Here is a 13,389-nt window from a genome sequence, read left to right on the forward strand (position 1 = left end):
GTATGCAATAGAAAATAGGTTATCTAAAGACTTTTTTAATGGTGAAATGTGTAGGTTGGACTAGTATGACCTTTTAAGATCCCTTTCAACTCTGAAAATGTTGTTTTAGGATTAACTTCCTTGTACTTAGAAAAGGTTTTCCTAATTAAATGTTCAGACTGAGGAAATAAGAATTCTTCTATTATTCACCCAATAATAGTATTATTTAATCAGCATCTTAGGATTTCAAAGAATTGAAGGATAGGAGGATGTGATGTTTAAAAAGTTAGGAACACATAGTTTCTAGGTAATTGATAATTTTATTAATAATGTTAGCATATTATTAATAAAAGGAATGGTCATTTGACCATCTCTCTTAGACCAAAGATGAATTATGGCAATGGGCTTGTATTTTATATGCCCTTGGTCTTCTTGAGGGTGACAGTCAACTCTGATTGGTTAACAGTTAATAAGAGAATGAATATTATAATGAAAGATGGATCTGTTCTAATGAGGGGTTAGAGGATATGACTTTGATCACCCCCTAACCTGGGGAAATCTAGAAAAAGAATCTATATCCCTCACCCAAGCCTGAGTAGAACATAATTGGGGGAGTGAGGGGGGGTGGGGGAAGGAGTTTACTTTAGTTTAAATTCCTTGTAAAGGGTGGGGTAACAATACCTAGATTGAGGAGAATTTTAATCCTTTCTACTCTCATCCATTCTGTCCTTCAGAGGCTGAGCTTTGAGATGAGGGCTTTAGAAAAAGAAGAACTCTGGATCTCCCCAAATCATTGGTTATGAATAGTCATTTCTCTCAAAGAAGAGCTATAGCAGCAGAAATAAAGTTTCTTACAGGAACAGTATGTATACTAGGGAAAAAAATTTAAATTTCTTTCTTGATGAGAAAGCAGGGTCAGTGACTTTCCCTCATCTCCCAACTGCTGCTTTACGGAAGTTCTGGGCTAATTCTCCAGAATTCCTCATTCTCCGAGGTTGGGCCTGTTTTTCCAATAGTCCTCATTGCCACCCCCCAAACCCACAAAGAATTGCCACTAATGGGTAAACTATGTCACATTCTCTTCCCTACAAGCTCAGATTTCTCTTACTTACCTTGGCCAGGGGAGTTCCAAGGGACAGATGATGCTCACTTATACTCAGAATAAAAGTAGTAGTTGTTGACATTTATAGTATACTTTCTTATCTGAGCCTCACAGCAGCATGCATGGTAGCTCATGAATAGGTTATCCTTACTTCATCAATGAGATAAGAAAAGTTAAAATCAAGTCACCTACTAATAAATGGCAGAGCCAGTACTAGAATACAGACCTCTAATTCACAGATCAGCTGTTCTTTTTACTATACTTCCCTTTCAGTCTTATTGGGTTTTTTTTCTGAACTTAATCCAAATGGAATGGGCATTTACATTTGCATTGTAGACCCAGAAAAGAGGATTTACGTGAAGCTGCAGGTTTCTTTTCTGTACAGCTTACTCTCCCCACTTTCGAAGTTTTAAAACTTAAAAGTGGGCAGGGTGCAGTGGAGAAAGTGCTGAACCTGGAGACAAGGTAGATCTGGGTTCAAATCTTCCTCTGACACTGAGGAGTTGTATAATTATTACCTAACTCTCCCAAGTCTTATTTCTTCATCTGTAAAATGGAAATAATAATGCTTGTAGTACTATAAATCAAAAGGATGTTGTGAAAGTTGAGTAAGATGATGTTCATGAAGTATGTCACAAACATTAAAGCATTATATTAATGTTAGTTGTATTTATTGTTAATAATAAAACCACTGAGTACAGATTGTATCAGGATAGGAGAAAAGGTGGATAAATGAATCACTTGATGGTCTTTGGGTAAAGTATTGTATAATTGAGGATAGGTAGGTAGTGCAATGGATAGAATGCCTGGCCTGGAGTCAGGATGACTCATCTTCCTGAGTTCGTATCTTGCTTCAGACTCTTACTAGCTGTGTGACCTTGGGCAAGTCATTTAACCCTGTGTGTCTCAGTTTCATCTGTAAAATGAGATAGAGAAGGAAATGGCAAACCATTGCAGTATCTCTGCGGAGAAAACCCCAAACTCACAAAGTCAGACACAACTGAATAACGACATTGTGTAATTAAGCACCACCCTGCCTTATTTGCCTGTATTTTTTAAGCCACAAAATGTGGAAAAACTAAATTAATTACTGATAAAGATAATTTAAAAAGTGGGAAAAAGAAAAAAGCCAAGGCATTTAGGTAAGGGTTAGAAAGGACCTTGTCATCTACTTTTCTGACCAGTTTCTACTCATTCCTTTTCCAATGATGTGATCCCCACTCTGCATATTTCCAGTTGTCTACACTCTGTGACTTGATTTGGAAGTATGTTCCCACTGATACTTAGAACTTGGTATGCTAAAAGAGAATTGAAGCAGGTGAAATAGCCATGTTGACACTCATATTGACCCCTTAACTATTGATGGGCTACTTTCTGTTCTCTTCTTTAGAGAGACCAATCCTGTTCATTATGAGGTATATATGATTGTTTTGTTGAAGTGTAATGTTAGATTCGTAGACAGAGTTGGAATGGACCTAAAAGACCATATAGTCCAACTTCTTCATTTTACAGCTAAGGAAACTGAGTCATAGAGTGGATAAGTGACTTATCCAAGGTCATACAAGTAGCAAATAGCAGAATTGAGATTTGACCATGAATCACCTCTTTCTACTACATTAACTGAAGACACAGCAAGTAAAATTCAAATATCACAAGGAGATCACTTTGCAAATAGGAAAGGTTTTTACCAGTCAACCCTTTCCTGTACTTCTCATTCCTTTTTTAAAAAAATAATTATTTTATTTATTTTCAGTGTTCTATAATCACTTCCATATATCTTAGATTTTTTTCCCCTCCCTCCCCCTCCTTTCTGTCTCCCTCCCCACTCTCTCCCCGAGATGACTTGCAATCTTATATAGGTTCTACACATACATTCCTATTAAATACAATTTCACCATAGTCATGTTGAATAGAAGAATTAGAATGAATGGGAGAAACCATAAAACAAAGCAAAACATAACACAAAAGAAAATGGTCTGCTTCATTTTGCAATTCAGTTCCATATTTCTTTCTCTGGATGTGGAAGGCAATTTGCCTCAAAAGTCCATTGGGAATTTTTTAGGTCCATGCATTGCTATGAAGGACTAAGTCTACCAGAAAAATTCCTTGCTGTATACAAAGTTCTCCTGGTTCTGCTCCTTTCACTCAGCAGCAGTTTATATAAGTCTTTCCAGGCCTCTCTGAGGTCTTCCTGTCCATCATTTCTTATAGCACAATAGTATTCCATCACATTCATATACCACAACTTGTTTAGCCATTTCCCGATTGATGGGTATCCCTTTGATTTCCAGTTTTGGGCCACCACGAAGAGAGCTGCTATAAATATTTTTGTACGTGTAGGACCCTTTCCCATTTTAATGATCTCTTTGGGATACAGTCCTAGAAGTAGTATTGTTGGGTCAAAGGGTACGCATATTTTTGTAGCTCCACCAACAATGAATTAGTGTTCCAACTCTCCCACATCTTCTCCAGCATTTATCATCATACTGTTTTGTCATGTTAGCCAATCTGATAGGTGTGATGTGATACCTCAGAGTTGTTTTGATTTGCATTTCTCTAAACAGTGATTTAGAGCATTTTTTCATATGACTATAGATAGCTTTAATTTCTTCCTCTGAAAACTGCCTGTTCATATCCTTTGACCATTTATTAATTGGGGAATGACTTATATTCTTGTATATTTGACTCAGTTCTCTCCATATTTTAGAAATGAGGCCTTTATCACAGACACTAGTTGCAAAAATTCTTCCCCAGCTTTCTGCTTCCCTCCTAATCTTGGTTGCTTTGTGTTTGTGCAAAACCTTTTCAATTTAATGTAATCAAAATTATCCATTTTGCACTTCATAATGTTCTTTATCTCTTGTTTGGTCATCCTCATTCCTTCTTAGGTAGAAAATGACCTCTCAATCTGGAGAGAGGAAAAACAGCCAAGAGTCAGAGTGGTCCCAGTAGGTACTAGTGTCACGGTTATTGGCATGATTCTGACTTTCTCCCTGACAAATAACAATCTAAATTATTAATAAGGAAGCAATTACCAGTTCTAAAATTATTCTTTTTTCCCTTAATATTCAGCCCTTATGGATTGATTGTAAAAGTGGTCAATACTGTTATACCAGGTGTTTTGGTACATGGTATTCTCAGTTTACTGAATGTAAAAACTCTGTCTCATTTTCTTTGAGCATACAAATATGGACTTACTAGTCTGTTACCGAAATGAACTTACAAGCATGTCTCTTCACTATATATAAGCATCTTGTGACCCCTTTCCCTAATCTTTGGACAGTAACTAAAGATGTTGTTTCATATTTTTTGATGAAATGTAGGCATTATTAACAGATAAATCTTTCCTATCTAAAAGGTAAATGATGTGTTTTTTCAAGTGTTCAAAATTACTAAATTTGTCTTTGAAAAACTTCAGCATTAGATATTCTGAAAATCTTCTGATGTTGCTTTGATGATACTTGAAGAAGATCATGATATTAGATATTTTCCAAGTAGACTTCTTTTTGTTGTTGTTATTGTCTGGATCTGTGATTTCACTGGTATAAGAGACTCCCTCTATACAAAAGCTTCCCATCAATGCCAATCAGCAGTTCTATAATTTGTTATTTTAGAGAGGTGCCTGGGATACTAAAAGGTGAAGTGATTTATCCATGGTTCCACAATCAGTTTGCATCAGAGACCTTAAACTCCAGTCTTCCTGACTCTGAGGCTACTATGCCTCTCTTTACACTGTCCAAATTTCCAAGAGACTAATTTATAAAACAGAATTTATTAATTTGCCTTGAAAAATATCTTTGCCAATTGGAGAATCTCCTCCAGAGGAAAAACAGCATTTTCCTGTTAGGCAATGGGTGACATAGTGGATAGAATTCTGGATTCAGTGTCAGGAAGACCATTGTTCAAATCCTACTTCTTACTATGTGAGACTAGACAAGTCACTTGCTCAGCCTCAGTTTCCTCATCTATAAAATGAGGATCATAATAATGCCCACCTTTCAGTACCATTGTGATGATCCAATGAAGTAGTGTATGTAAATATAAATGGTATCTATTATTAGGAAGAAAACTTATTGATGAGGCACCAATAAGTGTTCTCTACTTGGCAAATCTATTTCTTATAGTAATTAATAAATTGGAATTCTCTTTTGTCAATTATTCCTTTGGGAGTTTGGCCAGTATGAACCATATCTTCAAGAACTGAGTAAACTTAAAAAAATAGGATCTCAGAGCTTGAAATCTGATCCCTGGTGACTGCCATCAAGGCAAAGATACCCTGTGAGGTCCAGCCTGGAAGACCATGCCTGCCAGCTAAATCTAATACCATCTTCATTGTCCAAACAATAGACTTTGTTAGCTAGTTCCATACAGATTGGATGAATGAATGAAGCTTATATGAAGTGCTAACTATCTGTGAAGCACCAAGTGCTAAGCAGTACAGATACAACCAGGAAAGTATAACAGTCCCTGATCTGAGAGCATATAATAGATAATATATAATACTATACCATTGTTATTAACTATTTTAAGCCAAGTGTCAAGTTTATAAATAGCAAACACTGAATTGTGCTGTCTTATCTATATGGTATTGTTACGCTATTTTCCCAATATATATGCCTTCCCATGGCAGTAGTATAATGAAAAGAGTGAGAACCTTTGAGGAGAGATCTGGGTTCCAATCCCACCTCTGACACTTCATTATTGAGTGACCCTGGGCAAGTCAGTCACTTAACTTCTCTGAAACTCATTTATTTTCCTTTGTAAGATAGAGATAAAAATCTGCAGTACTTCATAGGGTTTTCAGGATCAAATTAGATAGTACATATAAAGAACTTTGGAAACCATGAATCATTATATAAAATATCAGCTGTTGTTATAGTGACACAAAGTTTTATGAAAGAACATTTCTTTTTTTCATATAAAATTTGTAATATACAATGTAGAAGACTAAAAGAGCTAAAATATTGATTCTAGAATAACTTTAAGTTAAATTTAATTCTGTGGACTTTTTATAATTTACGAATTTTTCTTTTTATTATAGTGTTTGGAGAGTAAGCAAAAATTGGCGTGAAATTGTTGTGCAAGATAAAAAAGCAAATCAAAGGAGGAAAGTTTACATACAACAACTGAAGGCAGATTCCAGGGTAATTCCTTTTTTTTTTTTGCTTTTCCTAAAATGGCTTTTTCTTAATTTAATAGGCCAATTCTTAAATTATATGCAGGTTTTACAATAATATGCATGAATTATTTTCCTTAATAACTTTAACCTTTGTGATTTATTCAGTATTGACATTTACATTTATTTTGCCTAATAGGACTTCTACCTGGTCCATAAATAGAAGAGACACCACTAGAACATTATTTTTTGTTCAGTTGTTTCAGTCCTGTCCAACTTTTCGTGACCCATTTGAGGTTATCTTGACAAAGATCCTGGAGTGGTTTGCCATTTCCTTCTCCAGCTCATTTTACAGATGAGGAAACTGAGGCAAACAGGATTAAATGACTTGCTCAGGGGCAAATAGCTAATAAGTGTCTGAGGCAACATTTGAACTAAGGTCTTCCTGATTCCGGGCCTGGTTCTCTATCCATTGCACCACCTAGTTGCCCTATAACATCAATACCTTTGTTTCCAAAAAAGCATTTGTGTGTACTTTTACAGCTATGTAGTATTTTGTGCGGATGATGTGCTAGTTGGATGCCTTTCCATTGAATACATGAATACATCAACATGCATTTATTGAAAAAAATGCAAATATAAAAGTGAAATAGTCCCTGTCCTGAAGATACTTGCAATCTATCTGGGAGAAACAACACATACATATGTAATAAATACAAGATGATTGTAGAACAAAGGCTTCATGTAGAAAGTGGCATCAGAGGTGAGCATGGGCTCTGAGGGTGAATAGGTGAAGAGATGGGGCATTGCTGATTTAGAGAACAACCACTGAAAAGCTGTGGAAATAATGGATACATTGCTCTCTGTAAACAATAATGAGAAAGCCAGATGTTTTAAAGGCAGAAATGATGGGACTAGGCAGTTCACTGAAATATGTAAGGTAAGGAAAAGTGAGGGGTTGAGCAGGACACCAAGGTTATGAACCAGGATGACTGGAAAGCTAGAGAGAAATAGGGAAATTTGAAACAGGAATGAACTTGGGGGAGGGGAGGTAATGAGCTCTTTGTTGGATATATTTGGCTTGAGATGCCAGTGTCAAGTTCAAAGTGTCCAACAGGTAGTTGGAGATGGACAAATAGCGCTCAGGATATATATGGATCCTTACTATGTGATAAGCTTTGTTATGAACACTCAGAACACAAAGAGAAAAGGGAGACAATCTTGCTCTCAAGGGACTCACATTCTAAAGGGAAAGACAATACATATCAGACAATCTAGCCATTGAGTGAATGGAAAGACCCAATGGGCTTTGGGGTGTAGCCATAGAGCAAAAAGTAAGGCTCAGGGGTCCTTATGGTATCTCATCAAAGGTTAAGAGATAGTATAGAGAGACACTTTGTTTAGAAAAGGGCCCAGGACAGAGCTTTGGAGTTCACCCACAGTTAGGCTTTATGATGTGGATGATAACCCAGCAAAGTGATTGAGAATGAGTGGTCAGGCAAGTAATAGAGAAATCAAGAGAGATCACTATCATGAAAAACTAGAGAGATAATTTAGGAGGAGGGAGTGGCTAGTGGCACATGGTCAACAAACAGCACTGTATGCTACAGAAAGTTTAACAAAGGATAAAGATGGAAAAAAAAACTCTTTAGGATGTTTGTTAAAGATGGTGATAACAGAAGGATCTAGCTAAATCTTGCTCACCTAAGAACATCAAAGATTTTTTAAGAAAGGGCAAGGGGGGGGGGTGGGCAGTGGGGAGTGACAACACAAAGACTCAACAAGTCAGCTCTTCCATCCAGACTAGGACTGCACAAGAAGATGACTGAAAACTTAGGGCATTTTGATGCTAGCAGAATCTTGGGTCTCCACCTGTCAGAACTGCTGCAGGGACAAAACCAGCTCATGGTAGGTGACTGGACTAGGAAATAGAGATTAGATAAACCCAATGCCACCAGGTCTTTTAGGAAGTACAATACAATGAAGCCAGTGTGACCTGCTATAGAGGGAACCAGAAGCCAGTGAGATCTTAGGTCTAGGTCTACCCCAAGGGACAAAAGGCAAATCCCAAGAGGTGATTGATTAAGGAGGCAGAAGTGTTAAGGCCCCTGGGAAATTTGTGTGTTAGGATCCTCCAGGGGGCCTAACGCCAATATGATTTCCAATATTGCACCAAAAGACGAGTCCATTTTCCTCTAAGGGATTATTGTAGGAGATACAGAATTAGGGAAGAGGTCAGCACTTAAGCTGGGCTACCAGAAGACAGAGCACATGTCAGACAGAAGCCAAGGGTGGCCCCTCATCCAAGCTCCGGGCTCAGCTCCTTGACCTGACCAGGACTGCAGAAAAAAGCATGGAGGAGAATGAAGACTTCATCATCCCATCCAAAACTGCAGCAGAGCAGTAGCATTAACATCCAGACCCCAGCGGCTTCGGTATGTGGGTCCACCCACCCGAGGTGGGGGGCAAAATTGGTCCTAGTACAAAGTCCTCATCTAGGAATTGAGGCTGGAAACATGAGCAAACAAAAGAAAACTCCTAATACAATGAAAAATATTATGGGTTAAGAGAAGCTCATGAGGCAAAACAAGACGGTGATATAATTCCACAACAAGTGGAGGTAAAGCCTAATAGGAAAGAACAGTTTGACCACAAGGATCGAAGAGTATATGGAAGAAATGAAGCAAGAGAATTTCCAAAGTGAAATTAGAGCTCTTGAGGGAAAAATTGGAAGAAGAATAGACGGCTTATAAGGGAAAGTAGAAACCCTACCCAAGGAGCGGATACCTCAAAAAACTGAATGAAACAAAAAGAATTCAGGGATTCAGTGAGACAAGAAATAATAGAACAAAATCAAAAGACTGAAAAATTAGAAGAATATGTAAGGGATCTACTATCAAAAACAGCTGTCTTAAAAAACAGGTTGAGTAGAGATAAGAATCTTCAGACTCCCCCCAAAACATGGATAAACCAAAAAGCCTGGTTACTATATTTCAAGAAAAGAAAGACTGCTTCAAAGTAGAAGCAGTTGGCAGAGTGAAATTTTAGAAAAACAAAACAATGGCCAGTTCTAGAAAGAAACCTCAAATTGAAAACATTTGAACATGAAATATCATAAATTCAGATCTTCCGTGTCAAAGAGAAAACATATTAAAAATGGTCAAAAAGCATTCAAGTAACAAGAGTTCATAGCCAGGATCACACAAAACTGTGCCAAAACTGTGAACATAAAGATTCACACAGAATGAAACGTTACTGAAATAGAATTGTTCTATATTAGGTGAATTAAAAAAAAGCCAGGTGTCAATTTTTATTTCAGACAAGGCAACAATAAAAAACAGATATTGTTTAAAAAGAGAGAAGCAACAGAACCGTGTTATGCTTAAAGGTATGATAAGTAATGATACCAGTATCAAATATATATATGTATATATATATGTATGTATATACACAGACACCCCCCCACATATATATTTTTATATATACTCACATATTAAATGGCACAGTCTCTGCCCATAAGGACCTCACATGTTAATGAGCAAATAATGATGTACAAACATGATATAGACAGTGTAAATTGAAGGTGGTTTTAGAGAGAAGACATTAGCAATTGGGGCAATGGGGAAAGGCCTCCTGCAGCAGGTGGATCTGAAGGGAGAGATGAAAGAAATCTAGAGAGCCAGAAGACTGGAGAAGAGGAGGGACAGCATTCCAGGCATTGGTGACAGCTAGTGCAAAATCCACAGATAGAGTGTTCTATTCAAGAAATGAGCTGTATCACTGATTGTAGTTTGTGGAGGGGAGTCAAGTATAGGAAGATTGGAAAGGTAAGAAAGGGCCAGGTTGTGAATGGCTTTAAATGCCAAACAGTATTTTATATTTAATCTCAGTAGTAATAGAAAGCCACTGGAGTTTATTGAGTAGGGCAATGCCATGGTTAGATCTGCTTTAGAAAAATTATTTTGGCAACTTTGTGGCAGATGGATTGTAATGGGGAAATGCTGCAATAGTCTAGGCATGAAGTGAAGATGATCTGTGCCAGGGTGGTGGTGTGTGAGTGGAGAGAAAGAGCTGTGTGTGGTAAATGTCATGAAGGTACACACAGTCAGATTAAACAACAGATTGGATCAATGGGGTGAGTGAGAGTGAGGAATCAAGAGGGTAGTTTCATTGACAGTAATGGGAAAGTTGGAAAGCTGGGCTTTAGGGGGGTACAACTGGGAAGTCTGAGGCTGGTGGATCTCTTCAGTTTAGAAGTTCTGAGATGCAGTTGGTTGGTTAGTTGTTGACCTTTGTTCTTGAAGAGGACCAAAATGACATCACTACATTGGGGTCGAGGTACAGTGCGTCCAGCTGTGGATGGTTATATCTACATGAGTTCAGAAGGCTCTACCACAGGTAAAAATTCTTGCTAGAGTCCTCCTTAATAGGCTGATCCTTCACCTGGAAGATGGGCATATACCTGAGAGCCAGTGTGGCTTCAGAAAGGGCTGAGGAACAGTTGATACGGTGTTTGCTGCCTGACAACTCCAGGAGACATGCCATGAGCAGAACAGAGGTCTGTACACAATGTTTGTGGATCTGACCAAGGCCTTTGACACTGTTAGTTAGTCGTGAGGGCTTATGGAAAATGATGTCAAAATTTTGTTGCCCAGAGAAGTTCATCAATATTGTACAACAATTTCATGATGGCACATTTGTCCAGGTTCTGGATAATGGACAAAACTCTCGTGCCTTCCCTGTCACCAATGGAGTGAAACAGGGCTGTGTGCTTGCTCCCATGCTTTTTAGCATGATGTTTTCAGTTATGTTGTCAAATGCTTTCAATGAGGATGAACATAGCATCAAGGTCAACTACCGTACTGATGGTAAGTTCTTCAATTTGCAAAGGTTACAAGCCAAGACCAAAGTGGAGGGAGTGTTGGTGCATGATTTTCTGTTTGCAGATGATTGTGCACTCAATGAAGCCTCTGAAACTGAGATGCAACAAAGTATGGATCAATTCTCTGCTGCCTGTGCTAATTTTGGCCTAATAATTAACACCAAAAAAACAGGTGCTCCATCAGTCACCACCACACCATCCATATGTGGAACCATCAGTTATAACAAATGGAGAAGTTTTGAATGCTGTGGATAAGTTCACTTACCTTGGTAGTATACTTTCCAGGGATATACACATTGACAATGAGGTTGATGCATGCATTGCCAGAGCTAGCTCAGTATTTGGGAGGCTCCAAAGAAAGGTTTGGCAGAGAGAGGGATTAGACTAACTACCAAACTGAAGGTCTACAGAGCTGTTGTGCTGACCTTATTATTATATGCTTGTGAAACATGGACAGTCTATCAACACCATGCCAGGAAACTGAATCACTTCCATTTGAACTGTCTTAGGAAGATTCTGAGGATCACCTGGCAGGATAAGGTACCAGACACTGAAGTCCTTGCTCCAGCTGAACTGCCAAGTACTCAAACTATGCTTCGGAGAGCGCAACTCTGATGGACTGGCCACGTTGTTCGAATGCAAAATGTACACTTGCCAAAAAGACTATTTTATGGAGAACTTGCATGGGGCAGGCAATCACATGGTGGCCCGAATAAGCGATACAAGGATACTCTCAAGATCTCTCTCAAGAACTTTGGATTTGACTGTGCAACATGGGAGACACTGGCATAGGACCGCTCAACATGGTGTGCCCACATAAGAAAAGGTGCTGTGCTCTTTGAGAAGAATTGAGAGAGCACAAAGTAAATGCAGGATTGCAGGATGCGCAAATTTGGGATACCCACCCTAAATATTCATATGGACTATCTGTGCCCAACCTGTGGTAGAGCATTCCAAGCTCATATTGGTCTGATCAGCCAGTCAGACACACTGAAATTTCACTTTACAATGGTGATGTCATTTTGATCCTCCTTGAAGACGGAGGACACAACCAACCAACCACAGGTCGGGCACAAATAGTCCATTGTGAACGTTTTGGGTGGAGATGTCTCTAAATTTGAACATCTCATGTTTCTTTTGAGTTACTGAAATTCTGCTTTGCTCAAAAAAATATAGTGCCTGCAGTAGGCTAAGACTGATTGCATGTCCAAACTAAATCCTGCATCAATAAGTGAATCTCAGGGGAGGATGGAACCACCAGGCTGCCTAGGGAGGGGTGCATTGGCCCAGGTAGAAATGGAACAGATCAAAACTCCCATGTTGATTAGTGATACAATGAAGCCCTTGAGTGACCACTTACATTTACAGCCTGGGTGGGAGGGAGACAGTTTCAAAAATAAAAAAAAAAATACAAAAAAAAAAAAAAAAGAAAGTTGGGAAGGAAATTACCCTCTTCCCACTCACTTAAATTTAATCTAATCAGTTAGACCTAAATTTAATCTGATTATGTGTACCTTCACAACTTTTCTTATATACAGCTTTCTCTCTACTCACACAGCACTACCCTGGCCCAAGCCTTCTTCACTTCATGCCTAGCCTATAGCAATAGCCTTCTGGTTGGTCCTTCTACCTCGAATCTCCTCGCCACTGTAATCCATCTGCCACTCAGCTGCCAAAATAATTGTCCTAAAGCAGATCTAACTGTGTCATTGCCCTGCTCCAACTCCAGGAGACTTCTGTTACTACTGATATTAAATGTAATCTATGGAGATCATGGAATGCTGTGCTCCCTAGCCAGATAATGCCAGAGGAAGAGTATAAGTGGACTTTTGTTTCACAGAGAAGTTTGGGATCATTAAAAGCACTTTGCATATTTTCAAATAAAATCTGGCCAGTTTTCTTCCTCCTATTTAATTCCAGGCTGTGTTGATTGTACATCTACAGTGTCTGTCTAAGATATATGTGCTCGTGGCCCAAGTTTATGGGTTGTCCCTCTAACTGCATATCATGTAGTATGCAATGAGCCTGTGTAATCCACTTTTTTTTCCTATGTGGATAATTAGACCAAGGACAGCTAGGTGGGACAGTGGATGGAGTGCATAGGCCTGAAGTCAGAAAGATAAATCTTCCAGAGTTCAGATTTGACCTCAGACATTTAAATAGCCATGTGACCCTGGGCAAGTCATTTCACCCTGTTTGCCTCAGTTTTCTCATCTGAAAAGTGAGCTGGAGAAGGAAATGGAAAACCACTCCAGTATCTTTGAGAAGAAAACCTCAAAAGGGGTCACCAAGAGTCAGACACCATTGAAA

The 13,389-nt window shown here is 38.6% G+C and overlaps 1 protein-coding gene across 3 annotated transcripts in view; it reads left to right on the forward strand.

Moving 5' to 3' along the window:
- FBXO43 (F-box protein 43) overlaps nt 1–13,389 on the forward strand; it is a 29,422-nt gene that overhangs the window by 12,431 nt on the left and 3,602 nt on the right. For all 3 annotated transcript variants that reach the window (XM_072603401.1, XM_072603400.1, XM_072603402.1), the window contains one exon: nt 6,123–6,225. In XM_072603401.1, coding sequence (XP_072459502.1) covers nt 6,123–6,225 — 103 coding nt within the window. The remainder of the gene's footprint in view (nt 1–6,122; nt 6,226–13,389) is intronic.

Source organism: Notamacropus eugenii, chromosome 4 (genome assembly GCF_028372415.1).
Source record: "Notamacropus eugenii isolate mMacEug1 chromosome 4, mMacEug1.pri_v2, whole genome shotgun sequence".
Classification (NCBI taxonomy): Eukaryota; Metazoa; Chordata; class Mammalia; order Diprotodontia; family Macropodidae; genus Notamacropus; species Notamacropus eugenii.